This window comes from Physeter macrocephalus, chromosome 18 (assembly GCF_002837175.3).
Source record: "Physeter macrocephalus isolate SW-GA chromosome 18, ASM283717v5, whole genome shotgun sequence".
Classification (NCBI taxonomy): Eukaryota; Metazoa; Chordata; class Mammalia; order Artiodactyla; family Physeteridae; genus Physeter; species Physeter macrocephalus.
This window is the reverse complement of record NC_041231.1, coordinates 8,063,919-8,077,968: the sequence shown is the minus strand read 5'-3', so window position 1 is coordinate 8,077,968 and position 14,050 is coordinate 8,063,919. Positions and strand designations below refer to the sequence as shown.

Sequence of the window (14,050 nt, the reverse complement as noted above, 5' to 3'; positions counted from 1 at the left end):
TGTTTCGTGTTTGGTAATTGCAATCATTGTTGCTTTTGTTGTGGTCATCCATTTACAATGCTTGGTGTCAGTTTATTTATCTCCTGTAAAAATAAAATACAGTTTGTGTGTGTGAAAAAAAAAAAAAGAAAAACGTTTTGGAGGTGGATGGTGGTGATGGTTGCACAAACAATGTGAATGTACTTAATGCCACTGAACTGTACAGTTAAATATAGTGAAGATAGTAAGTTTAAAAAAAAAAAAGACCCTACAGACATTAAAAAGATGATAAGGGAATACTATAGACAATTCTGTGCACATAAATTCAATAACTTAGATGAAACAGGTCAATTCCTTTAAAAACACAAACTATCAAAATTCATTCAAGAAAAATAGATGACCTGAACAGTCCTGTATTTAATAAAGTAATTAGTTTGATTTTTTTTTTAAGTTTGATTTTAAAAAGTTTTCCACCAAAGGAAACTCCAGGCAAGACCATTTCACCGGTGAATTTTACTAAAGATTTAAGGAAAAAAATAATACCAATTCAAAACAAAGTAGAAGAGGAGGGACTACTTCCCAAGAAATTTTTAAGGCCAACATTATGCTAATAAACCAGACAAGAACATTGCAAGAAAAAACACTATAGACCAATAACCCTCATGACTAAGGATGTAAAAAATCTCAACAAAATATTAGTAAACCGAATCTAGCAACAGAGAAAAAGAATAATACATATGACCAAGCGGAGCTCATTCCAGGAATGCAAGGGTGGTTCAACATTTGAAATCAATGTAATTCACCATATTAACAAAATAGAGAGTCCAGAAAGAGACCTACACAAATACGGGCAATTGACTTTTTATAAACGTGCAAAGGCAACTTAATAGAGAAAAGGATATCTTTTCCCCAAATGCTGCTGGAACAACTGGCTATCCATATGCAAAATAAATAAATAAATAAACTTCAACCCATACTTTGTACCTTATACGAAAATTAACTCAGAATGGATCACAGACATAAATGTAAAACATAAAAATATAAAACCTTTAGAAGAAAACTTCTGTGACATTGGGTTAGGCCAGAGTTTCTCAACTGGTACTACTGACATTTTGGACCATATAATTATTTCTTGTGTGTGTGTGCTGGGGGGGATCATTTTGTTCATTGCAGGATGTTTAGCAGCATCTCTGACCTCTACCCACTAGATAGCAGTAGCATCCACTCCCCAGTCATAACAGTTAAAAATGTCTCCAGACATTTTCAAATGTCCCTTGGGGGTCAAAATCATCTCTGTTGAGAACCACTGGGTTAGGCAAAGAGTTTTTAGACATGACACCAAAAGCACAATACAGAAAAGAAAAAAAAATGATAAACTGGATAGCATTAAAATAAACTTTGCTCCACAAAAACACTACTAAGAGAATGAAATATGAAGCCACAGACTGGGAAAAAATATTTCAAAGTCCCATTTCTGATAAAGTACTTATATCCAGAGTAAGGAACTCTCAAAACTCAACAGTAAGAATACAAATAACCCAATTAAAAAATTTGAAAAGATTTGAACAGATACTTCACCAAAGAAAATATATGAAAGGTAAATAAGCCCATGAAAAGATGTTCAACATAATTAGTAATCAGACAAATGCAAATTAAAATGATATTGAAATATTACTACACATATATTAGCATGGCTAAAATTTAAGGGGAAAAAAAGCTGACAATATCAAGTACTGACAAATATTTGGAGCAACTGGAACCCTCACACATTACTGATGGGAATGGAATGTATAATGGTACAGCCACTTGCGAAGACAGTTTGGAAGTTTCTTATGAAGTTAAGCACACCATTTACATACAACCGAGCAATCCAACTCCTAAGAATTTACCTAAATGAAATAACCTGTGCTCACATGAAAACCTGTTCTTGAGTATTTATAGCAGTTTTATTAATAATCACTAAAAACTGAAGACAATTTAAATGTCTTTCAATGGGTAAATGGATAAATAAATTTTTGCCCACCTATGTCACATAATATATACAGAACAGAGTTAACATAGGAGGCCTGAAGCTGCTGTCTTTAGAAGGACCTGCCTACAAGGTTGGGCCCTGGCTGGTGTCTGGGAACTTGGCACTTGAACCGTTTCCTACACTATGCCTACACTGTTTATATAAATAATGTAATTTATGTTGAACACTTGCTTTCTTTCTGGCAGTCTGCAACTTTGATATTTTTTAGGCAGAGTGTATATACATGACTACTACCCAATAAAAACCTTGGGCTCTGAGTTGCTAATGGGCACCCATGGGCAGAAACATCGCACGTTACTGCAATTTTTCACTGCTAGAGAATGAAGCACACTTGGTGTGTCCCGTTACAGGAGGGAGAGCGCATGGGGAAGTTTGTATATGGATTTATCCAGATTCTACCTGTGTCTTTTACCCTTGCTCATCCTATCATGTATTCTTTCACTGTAATAAACCTTATCCATGAGACAACTATATGCTGAATCCCATGTGTACTAGTATCAATAGATCTCTAAATGTGGGGGTGGTGCTGGGGATCCCTGAAACAGAATACTATTCAGCAATAAAAAGAAACCATTGAGGGGCTTCCCTGGTGGCACAGTGGTTGAGAATCCACCTGCCAATGCAGGGGACATGGGTTCAAGCCCTGGTCCAGGAAGATCCCACATGCTGCAGAGCAACTAAGCCCATGCGCCACAACTACTAAGCCTGTGCTCTAGAGCCCGCGAGCCACAATTACTGAGCCCACGTGCCACAGCTACTGAAGCCCGTGTACCTAGAGCCCGTGCTCCGCAACAAGAGAAGCCACCACAGTGAGAAGCCCTCGCACTGCAATGAAGAGTAGCCCTCGCTCACCGCAACTAGGGAAAGCCCGTGTGCAGCAATAAAGACCCAACACAGCCAAAAATAAATAAATTAATTAACTAAAAAAAAAGAGAAACTATTGATACATGCAACAACATGGATGAATCTCACATGTCTTATGCCATGTGAAAGAAGTTAGACTCAAAAGGCTATATACAATATAATCTCATTTATATGACGTTCTGCAAAATACAAAACCATAGCTACAGAGAACAGATCAGTGGTTGTTAGGAATTACAGGTGAGGGAAGAGTTTGACTACAAAGGGGTAGCATGAGGGAATTTCTTTCTTTCTTTTCTTTTTTTTTTTTTCAGTTGGTGGCGTAACTGTCTGTATCTTGGCTACAGTGGAGGTTACACCACTCTATGCATTTGTCAAAACTCATAGACTTTTACATAAAAAAGAGTAATGTTTACTGTAATTAATTTAAAAATAAATTCAACTGAAACAAAATCAATTGCCTTTCTATAACCAGCAACAAATAGAAAAATTAAATTAAAACATAATTTATAAGAGCACCAAAACTATAAAATATCATAGAATAAATCTAATGAAAGACATACAAGACCTCTATGCTGAAAATCACAAAATATTACGGAGAGATTAGAGAAGACATAAACAAATAAACAGATATACCATATTCATGGACTGAAATACTCCAATATTACAAAGACATTAACAATCAAACTGAAATCCCAGGACAATGTTTTAAATCTACAGGATGATTCTAAAATTATATGGAAATGTAAAGGGCCAAGAATAGCAAAACAGCTTAGCACACAAAGACTGAGTACTTACTCTGCTGTATATCAATACTCATTATAAAGCTATAATAACTGGGTCTTTCCTGGTGGTCCAGTGGTAAGACTCCACATTCCCAATGCAGGGGGCCCGGGGAACTAGATCTCGCACGCATGCCGCAACTAACAGTCCACATGCCACAACTAAGAGTCCACATGCTGCAACTAAGATAAAGTCTGCAGGCCACAATTAAAGATCCCGCATGCTGCAACTAAGACCTTGTGCAGCCAAAATAAATAAATAAATAAATAAATAAATATTTTTTAAAGTTTTTTTTAAAGCTATAATAACTAAGACTGTTAGGTGTTGGTAAAAGTTTTAACAAATAGGGAACAAAATAGGGACGCCAGAAAAACGACCCTTGATTTAAACATATAGAGCCCCTTGATTTATGACAGTTTGCACCAAAGAGCTGAGGGAAAATTACAATCGTCTCAGTAGGTGATTCTGGATCAGTTCAGTATATATGTGGGGGAAAATAAAACTTGGCCCCTACTTCATGTCAAACACAGAAATCATTTGCAGGTGGAGGATGGATATAACTGCAAAAGTTAGAAGAAAAAACTAATAGAAGGCAACTTTGGAGAATACCATCATGTTGTCTGAGTAGAGAAAGTTCTTAAATAGGTTACAAATAACTAATTACAAACAAAAAGACTGAAAACTGGACATTAAACTTAGCAACTTCTGTGCACCAATAGATACCACTGCCAGAGTGGGAGTGGGAGAATCATTTGCCACATGTATAACTCACAAAGTCTTGTATCCACAATAAAGAACTCCAAAATATAAATCAAGAAAAGACAAACAACCAGTAGAAAAATGGACGAGAGGACTCAACAGGCACTTTGCAAAAGAGAATATTCAAAAAGGTCAATGAACAATTGAAAAGGTGCTCAACCTCTGTAGTCACCAGGGCAATGCAAATTAAAAAATGTTTCATCATTACAGAATGGCTGTAATTAAAACGATGGACAATATCAAGCATTGTGAGGATGTGGAGTAACTGGAATGCTCATACACTGCTGGTGGGAGTGGAACTTGAAACCACCATTTGGAAAACGGAGTCTCACCAGAACTACAGGATCTAGCATAACATACACATACTCTATGACAGCAATTTCACATCCAGGCATATCCCAACCAGCAATAAGGACATATACAAAAACCAGCACAGTCTGTCATTACCAAAACTGTAACCAACGCAAATATCCATCAACATTAGAATGCATAAAATTTTTAGTGTAGTCTTACAATAGTTTATTACATAGCAATGAAAATGAGCAGTGGTTCTGCCACACGCAGCAACAAGGATAAATCTCACATTGTAACGCTGAGCAGAAGAGGCCAGACATCAAAGAATACATACCGAATAGTTCTATTTAAATAGTTTAAAAATATATGAATCAATGATGTGAGAAATCATCCTGTTGGGGAGGAGGGTGGGATTATTGATAGGGAGGGGACAAAAGAGAACTTCTAAGGAGCTGATAATGTTCTGTTTCTTGGGGCCTAGAGGGTATGTTCACTTTGTGATACAAGTTGAGCTATATAAACTTAGGATTTGTTCATTTTTCTATATTTTATAAAATTTTTAAGTTAAAACACAAGAGATATATATCTTATAATTTTTTTCAGTTTTCTAAAAACCTCTTGATTCAGACAATGTCACTTCCTGCCTTGCAGGTACAGAACGGCTTCCTCTATAACACTCACAAGGCTACCTGATCCAGCTCCTGCCTACCTTTCTGTCCTCAATTTGCATCCCTCTTCTCCCTTCCTCACAATGCTCCACACTGGTCTTCTCACTTTCCCTCACACATACCAAACTTGTTCTTATCTCAAGGTATTTGTACTTGTTCTGTCCTCTGCCTGATGTTCCTTCCTGATCCTTCTTTGTGCCGATTTCTAATCCTTCAGCCCTCCATTAAAATATCTCTTCAGAACTGCTTCCCCAACTGTCTACCTAGTGTACCACATCCCACCCCACTTTCCAGTCACTCTCCGTGCCTGGGGTCAGTCAGCATTTTCTACAAAGGGCCAACAGTAAAAACTCTAGTCTTTGCAGGCCAGGTGGTCTTGGTCACAAAGACTGAAAATTTTCATCTTAGCAGGAAAGCAGATATACAGACAACATGTAAATGAGTGGGCATGGTTGTGCCCCATTAAAACATTACTTATGGATCCTGAATTTGAATTTCATGTCATTTCACATGTCACAAAAAACTCGTCTTTTGATTTTCTTCCTCCCAAGCATTTAAAAACGTAAAAATGGGCTTCCCTGGTGGCACAGTGGTTAAGAATCCGCCTGCCAATGCAGTGGACACGGGTTCGAGCCCTGGTCCGGGAAGATCCCGCATGCCACGGAGCAACTAAGCCCATGCGACACAACTACTGAGCCTGCGCTCTAGAACCCGCGAGCCACAACTACTGAGCCTGCGCTCTAAAGCCTGTGAGCCACAACTACTGAGGCTGCGCTCTAAAGCCCGTGAGCCACAACTACTGAGCCCACATGCCACAACTAATGAAGCCTGCGTGCCTAGAGCCCGTGCTCCGCAACAAGAGAAGCCACCACAATGAGAAGCCCGCTCACCGCAATGAAGAGTAGCGCCCGCTCGCAGCAACCAGAGAAAGCCCGCGCACAGCAATGAAGACCCAATGCAGCCAAAAATAAATAAATAAATTTATTTTAAAAAATAAAAATAAAAACGTAAAAATGACTTTTAGCTCACCCATAAAAAAGGCAGGCAGAGGGGCCAGATTTGGCCCCTGACCGTAGTTTGCCAGCCTCGGCTCTAACTCATTTCCCAGGTCTACTTTCTTCCCAGCCTTACCCCTAACTAAAATAGTTCAGCTGTTCACATGTTTATCTTCTATCTTTCCCCACCCCTAAAATTTCAACTCCAAGAGGGAGGGGCCTCATCTGTTTTGTTCACCATCGCGTGTTTACTACCCATCTCAGCATCTGACACACAGAAGCTGGAAGAAATGAAGGCCCAAGCCCACCTGGGTGTGACCGTGGCCTTGGCCTGGACCTTGATGGGCTTCTTCCGAGTGGGGCTCAAAGGAGCCAACACAGGCTCCTCCTTCGAAGACTCTCCCATTGAGGATTCGGGTCGGGCTGACTGAGATCGTAATAAAAGGATTTCTCCTGAGTATAAACTCAGCTTGGTGGCGTGCTCGGGAGAGGGCCCGGACCTTAATCCGGTCCGAATGATTTCTGCCTCCTCCTTTACCGGATATTCCACGGTGAACAGGCCTGTGAACAGAAGACACTGGTGTCACTCCCCCGCGTGGCCTGGCCGCCATGCCCCGCTGTGAGACTGCACAGCTCCCTCTCCAGGCCATTACTCTCGCAGAGTCTGCTGCCTCCCGTTGTCTGGCCCAGTGCTCCTACCCTAGTGCGGCTAGTGGATCAGTAAGTGCTGGCTGAATGGGAGAACAAATCAGTCTCAGTTCTGGCCATCTGTCAAGACCCAGCTTTGATCCCTCCTCCCCCATGGGCCTGTGTTTCATTCAGCTTTGTGTCCTTTACAGCACTCAATGTAGAGGCTGGGTACACTATGTATCCATGTTGTTCCCTGTGCCTCCAGACTTAAGTCATTTCCATCTATGTTCTTTGTTGTATTTTTCTTTTGCTTTCTCTGCTAGACTGGCCAAGGGCCTCTCATTTCTTCATTCACTTACCAAACATTTACTAAATGTTGGGCACTGGGCATAAAGATGACCCCATACAGGGTTCCCTGCCTCTGGGAACTCCAAGCAGGAGTGGGGCGGGGGGGGGCGGCGGGGATGGGAAAACAAAGAAATATTTATAACGCTGGGTTGTAAGATTTATAATCTTACTATATAGTCTCCTTACCTGCCGCCAGAAGGACGGAGTTCATGAACTGGGACACTGTCTTCTGAAACCGTCTCTTGATCTCTGCCAGGGCCCGACTCATCTTAGACATCTTTTCATCCATGCTGCTGATTCTGTGGGTCACCTGGGGAAAGGCCGAGGGGAAGGGCATTGTCACCTGCCCCGCCAGGAGCCGTCTGCCCAGCCCAATGACCACAAGGCTAAGCCCTGGCTTAGAGGATGTGCCGCTCCTGCCTGGGACCCACCTCTCTCCCCTCAGCCCAGTGAATCCCTACACACTGACCCAACCCACCTCAAACGTCCCCCCCTCAGGGAGGTTGGTTGCACTGGCCAGAACTGTTCCTTGCCTTAGACCCTCACCACTTTCTCTATGCAGCCTGAAGACAGAGGTTAGCCCTTTGTGAAGTGACCAGTTGCGTGGGAGCCTGTCTCCCCAGCCAGACTCTAAGCTCCTAGAGGACAAGGATCGGGTTTTGGTCTCCTTTGTGTCCGAATGCCCATCACACAGAAGGCACTCAATTAATGCTTGCTGCGCTATGAAAAACTGGATGGACAAATGCCTCTCTGGACGTTTGCTGCCTGTCTCCCCCTACTGCACTACGCACAGAACGCTCTCCACCCTGCTGGCCACTCTCTGCTGAGAGACTGCCCTAGGCCAGGGTTATTCAGATTGACTGGTCCCCATGGGCACGAAGCCCAGGCCTCCAGCCTCAGGGCAGGATTACTCCGAAGGGCCACACTGGCTCTGGAACTCCTATGGGACAGTGAGGCCGCCCTGCAGTTCGACCTCTGCCTCTGCCGGGGCGGAACTAGGTTCAGATGCTGGAGTTAATGGCAATCAGGGTGTGACTTTTTCTCCAGGAAGGCTTCACAGACTTGCTAAGCTGCCAGCAATCACTCCCCACATTGAGCTTGCACATCTGCTCATTCCTGTCCTTCTTGCCCTGGGTTCTGGTCACTTTTTACTTTCTTTATTCCTAAACTTTGTCAGCCCCTGAAGGCAGGGTCCATGCAGTCTATATCTCCCACTTCACACAGAGGAGATGTGAAATAATTTTTCCTCTGCAGAATTGAAGCCTCAGGTGGGGAGAGCAGGGTGAGTGGTGGACAGACTTTCTGAAGAGCAATAAAGTCAGCCACGTGTCCCTCTTTGTCCTGCAGGCAGGGCTTCTGTAAACGATGCTCCAATTAATAGCAAAGCCTCAACCATCCTTCTGTTTGTTGGCCCCAACGTCTGCCTCTGGGCTAATTTTATTTATTTATTTATAATTTATACCCAGTCTTGCTTCCCAAAAGGATCTGAGGCAGCACTGGGCTAATAACGCATTTAAATTGAGGCATTTCCTCGCTTCCAAAGTGCTGCCTTGATAGAAAATTTAGTGAGGAGCCTGGCAGCAGGGCTATAAAAGCTGGGACTGCCATTCTGCCTGTCGCTCTGATGGGTGGTTCCTTCCAGGGTGATGGGTGTCTGGGGAAACCATTTAACAAGTTTTCCACTGACAGGGAGTGTGAGGGAAGAGGCCACCCTACTCCCACCCCTCAGCTTTCCTAGATGGCCACAGGTTTGCTGACGAGTGGGTGACAACCAGCTCCAAACATACATACATACACACACACACACACACACACACACACACACACACACACACACACGACTGCAGTTGAACGGATTTCTAAAGTCCCAGGAGAGAAGTGTGGGATAGCTGGGTGGGCCTTTACACATCACTATACAAATGGGGAAACTGAGGCCCAGCAAGGAAAGGGAAGGCCTGAGGCCACCTCCTAGCTGAGGCTCTCTGCCATCCTCAAGATTTCACATAAAGATATTCCAAGATGGGCTTCCCTGGTGGCGCAGTGGTTGTGAGTCCGCCTGCCGATGCAGGGGACACGGGTTCGTGCCCCGGTCCGGGAGGATCCCACATGCCGCGGAGCGGCTGGGCCCGTGAGCCATGGCCGCTGGGCCTGCGCGTCCGGAGCCTGTGCTCCGCAACGGGAGAGGCCACAACAGTGAGAGGCCGCGTACCACAAAAAAAAAAAAAAAAAAATTCCAAGATGCTTAACCTGGAAGCTAGGGTCAACATTTGGAAATCCTGTTACCCACAGTAACTCTTCATTTGTTGTTGTTTATCTAGTCAGAAGGTTGTAATATACAGTACACCACCCGGCTCTCTCAAACAGAAGAGGTTAAGACGAGGATGCTCTGGGGCAAGTCAGTCTCCTTGGTCAACACCAACGACTATCCTCTAGAATGCGGTGGTTTTCAGAAGCTCTTTTAATGTATCTGTCTGTTTATCCCTACGCTAGATAGCTCCTAGATGGTTATGCTTTTTGAGTTACAATGTTCTTTTTAATAGATAACTTCCAGCCTCCTTCTGCACTATCAGCCTCTGCGAGCTTCCCTTAATGAGGACTCCACCTTTAGATCCCCACCATTCAGTAAAAATATAATGCGAACTGCATGTGTGGCTTTAAACATTCCTGAAGTCACATTACAAACATTCTCAGGGGACTTCCCTGGTGGCACAGTGGTTAAGAATCCGCCTGCCAATGTAGGGGACACGGGTTTGAGCCCTGGTCTGGGAAGATCCCACATGTCGTGGAGCAACTAAGCCCGTGCACCACAACTACCGAGCCTGCGCTCTAGAGCCCGGGAGCCACAACTACTGAAGCCCGCGCGCCTAGAGCCAGTGCTCCACAGCAAGGGAAGCCACTGCAATGAGAAGCCCGCGCACCGCAACAAAGTGTAGCCCCCGCTCGCCACAACTAGAGAAAGCCTGCACGCAGCAACAAAGACCCAACGCAGCCAAAAATAAATAAATAGATAAAAACATTCTCAGAAGATGAAATTAATTCTAATAACATATTTATCTAACCCAATACATCAAAAATATGATTATTGCAACATGTAATCAAAAGAAATGATCAATAAGAAATGCTACATTCTCTTTTCATACTAAGTCTTTGCAATGCAGTGTGTGCTTTCACTTCCAGCCCATCTCAGCCTGGAATTGCCACATTTCAAATGCTCAAAAGCCATTTGTGACTCATGGCTACTATACTGGACAGCACAGCTCTGGACCTCTGATTCTAGCTCTCTAAGGCTGCATTTAGCTAAGAAAAAATAAGATGTGAATGAATGAGGGGCTTTCCTAGGCCAAGAGGACATGTTCAGTACATGGAACTTAGAGTGACTTCTCTCAGCCGTTCATGGGGGCCTTCAACTGCTTAAGCCCTGCTTCTTAGCCATGTTCCACATTTCACAGATTACCAGACAAGAGGCTGCCAGAAAAATGAAGCATTACTGCAATTTTATGTGAACAAAAATTTTTCTATTATCTGTTGCCTTTGATAAGTAAATGCACATTTTTTTAAAATACAGCATAAAAAGGTTTTCAAGAAATGTAGACATGTGACCTCATACATTCTATGTACTTAGTCAGCCAACAGTGACGTTTAGAGCAAGAGCATGAAACCAAACTGACAGAACGGACTCATCAATCAGCAGTCATCTCAGCCGTGACGGACTCAAAATGCTGGCGCTGTTTTACCCTTTGGCTTGAGGAGCGTAGGCTGAAGTCACTGGCGTCTGAGTTTCCTGGGTGCTCAATGAGGCCCCTTTAACAAACCCACCAGTTCCCTCAGCGCCCCTCTCTCCCGCACACCACACCAGCCAAGCTGGATCACAAACCTGCGTTGATGCTTTTGCCCCTTCCATTAGACTGGAAGTATTTCAGAGACTAGAGGGAGTGAGGCTTCTTTCGCTTCGACATCCCCAGCGGCCAGTCCGGCACACTGCAGGGGCTAATACATGTTTATTGAGTTAGCTAATCAACTAACGAAGTTGAAATGCTGATGAAATGTAAGAGCAGTGAAAAAAACAGTTGCAACGCTTCCCTCCAGGAAAAACACAGGTGTTCTCTGTGTCTTGTTTAGATAACACGGGTCCCCAACAAATGCCAGCCTTGCTTGTCCCCACGTAAAGGGGAGACATGGGGCTGGCTGCTCCTATGGGCTCTATCAGCCCTGCGAGCCTAAGAGCCTTTGGCATGTGGTGGCAAACGCACTCACAGTGCAAACGCCTCCTTCAGAGTGACTGTAATTTATCAGCCGAAATGGGACACTTCTGAGAGTGAAAGGGATGCTACTAATAACTCCTGGGCTGAGAGGCGTAAGCCGGGACTGGCCCCGGGAAGACTGGGAGGTGTGGTCCCCATGCTCCCGCTCCAAGGAGGCTTCTTGAGTGAGCCAATCCCCTGTGTGTGATGCCAGTGACCAATGCCACCAAGGAGCCCATGGCCACCCCAGTCTCATGTTGAATGTCAACTATTCTCTTCCAGACTATAAACTCCTCGGGGATCAGGGACTTTGTCCCCTCATCCTCTCCATCTCTTTCTACAATGTTGACTCTGGACCAGGCACACAGTAGGATCCACAAAGACCCAGCGAATGAAGAACTGGGTTTCCAGACTCCAACATTGGCTCACCTATCCCCTTAGCAAGTGCTTCATTTGAAGCAGTCCCTGTGCTTCAGGGCAACAGTACCTGTAGGAATCACAGGGAATTCCCAGTTTGGTAGAGAAGGCTGGCTTGTAAACAAAGCAGTGTCGGGATGGAGGTGAGTCACTGCTGGGAGGGCTGCAAGGGGACAGGCAGACCCCACCTGGGATGGGAAAGGGGGTGGTGGAGAGGGTCACCAACACATGGGCAGTTACTCTACCCGGCATCGTATCTCCCTCTTCTGGTAACAGCACCACGATTTTCCTTTAGGAACACACTCCTGCCTAATCGTTTGCCCTAGTGGTATACCTGGGGCTGATCACACCCCTCGGCTCCTGGGATGGACATGACCACTCGAGCCTGGCTAGTAAGAGCAACACACATACCTCACCACAGGGAACATTTCAGGTGCAGGCAGCAGACGGAGCCAATGATGTTGGTATTGGCACCTCTACTGAAATGCTTAGCAAAGAGAAGTCCTCTTTTCCCTGGGGAGACCAAAGCTGGTAGAACAAGAAGCCTGGAGAGGCTCATGACCATCTTGTCACCATAATAAGAGAAACTCCTTGACAATAAAGCCAACAAAGAGGAAGGCAGAGCCAAGAGATGGGAAGACCTGATGGAATCCTTTGAGGGCCTGGATCCAGCCATGCCTCATGCTGCCTATCTACAGACTGACTTTTCAGTTTACTGAGCCAATACAGTTTCTTTCCATGCTTAAGCTAGTCTGCAATGGATCCTGTCACACCTGAAAGACTCTTGATAGAAGTTTCATAGAGAAGGTGGTACTAAAGTCAGACAGTGAATGATGAGTAGAAGTCCATTAGGCAGGGAAAGAGGTGGGGCCTTGTATGGGTAGGGGAGGCGGGAAGAACAAAGGCATTCCAAAGTGACAATCCATATTGAAACGCTCTGGGATCAGACCTGGGTGACTGATCTGCGTGCCTTACCCGTTTATCGTGCGATGTCCCGTGGGGACAGTTGTTGGCCGATACAGCGAGTGTTACTGTCTCATTCAGGGAGGTAAAGGTGACCATGATAGAATCCTGCCCTAGCACCGTCAGCTTCATTTGCTCATTCACCTGTGGATGAAGAAACCAGGACTTAGTGGATCCCTGCTTCTGGTGTCCCACCTACCCGTTCCTGACCGGGTAGGTGGGACAACAGAAAACCAAAAAACACAAAACCCCTCTTGGCTTGGGGCTAAGAGAGCTGTAAAATCTGTCTGGATATTATGCTAGAATCCTGTTTTCAGGGAGAACACATAAGAATTACAGTTTTTCTTTGAGGGATTAGCAGAAAAAGTAATGATGGTTCCTTACCCCTGCCCTTTCCCTTTCCAACCCAAACCTGTAACCAACTGTGAAGGAGACACAGGGATCCAACAGGCGAGTCAGCTTTGGTTCTGGTAGAGTTGGAAAGGAGTCAGAAGCCAACACTGTCCCTGAATCTGATGTTGTGTCCACCCAGGCACCAGGTCTGACTAGGAAAGCACGCAGAGCTACCTTGGCAGGGGGACCAGAACTCACCCCTCTGCAGGTGGGTGGGCAGATGGCAAAAGGGAACCCAGCCAGGGCCGTGCCACACATGCTCATTCCCCTCTCCTGCAGTCACCAAATGTGTCACCACTCCTCCCCTGAGGAGGAGCCACCCTTTTTCATCACTTCCAAAATGGTGGGATTTCCTAGGTAGCAGTCCCAAAGAAGAACACAGGGAGGGTGAGCTGCCCTTACAGCAACTCACTCCTTACTAAGAACTCTGTGGTCTGGAGTGAGTCCCCGTCCTGCCTCTGGTTAGCAAGCCACTGGGCCTCTCTGAAGCTCCCAATCTTCAATATCAGAGTCAAAATGCTCGTGTTAGGTTCAAATAAGATAAAGATTATGGAAGTGGCTTTCTAAACCACAAAGGCCCACACCAAACACGAGCAGATATTGCCAGGATGTGGTGGAGCAACGCGCACGTAAGGCCCTGGATGGTTCAGGTGTGCAGAGAGTTATTTATGCACAGTGGCCCCACCA

The 14,050-nt window shown here is 44.8% G+C and overlaps 1 protein-coding gene across 8 annotated transcripts in view; it reads right to left on the bottom strand.

Annotated features, from left to right (window-relative positions):
* Positions 1 to 14,050, bottom strand: part of C18H3orf20 (chromosome 18 C3orf20 homolog) — a 109,230-nt gene that overhangs the window by 35,469 nt on the left and 59,711 nt on the right. For 6 of the 8 annotated variants that reach the window (XM_055079399.1, XM_055079400.1, XM_028478856.2 and 3 more), the window contains 3 exons: positions 12,983 to 13,114; positions 7,536 to 7,659; positions 6,680 to 6,932 (listed from right to left, as the gene is read on the bottom strand). In XM_055079399.1, coding sequence (XP_054935374.1) covers positions 6,680 to 6,932; positions 7,536 to 7,659; positions 12,983 to 13,114 — 509 coding nt within the window. The remainder of the gene's footprint in view (positions 1 to 6,679; positions 6,933 to 7,535; positions 7,660 to 12,982; positions 13,115 to 14,050) is intronic. The other 2 variants (XM_055079402.1, XM_055079401.1) reach the window with 1 other exon arrangement.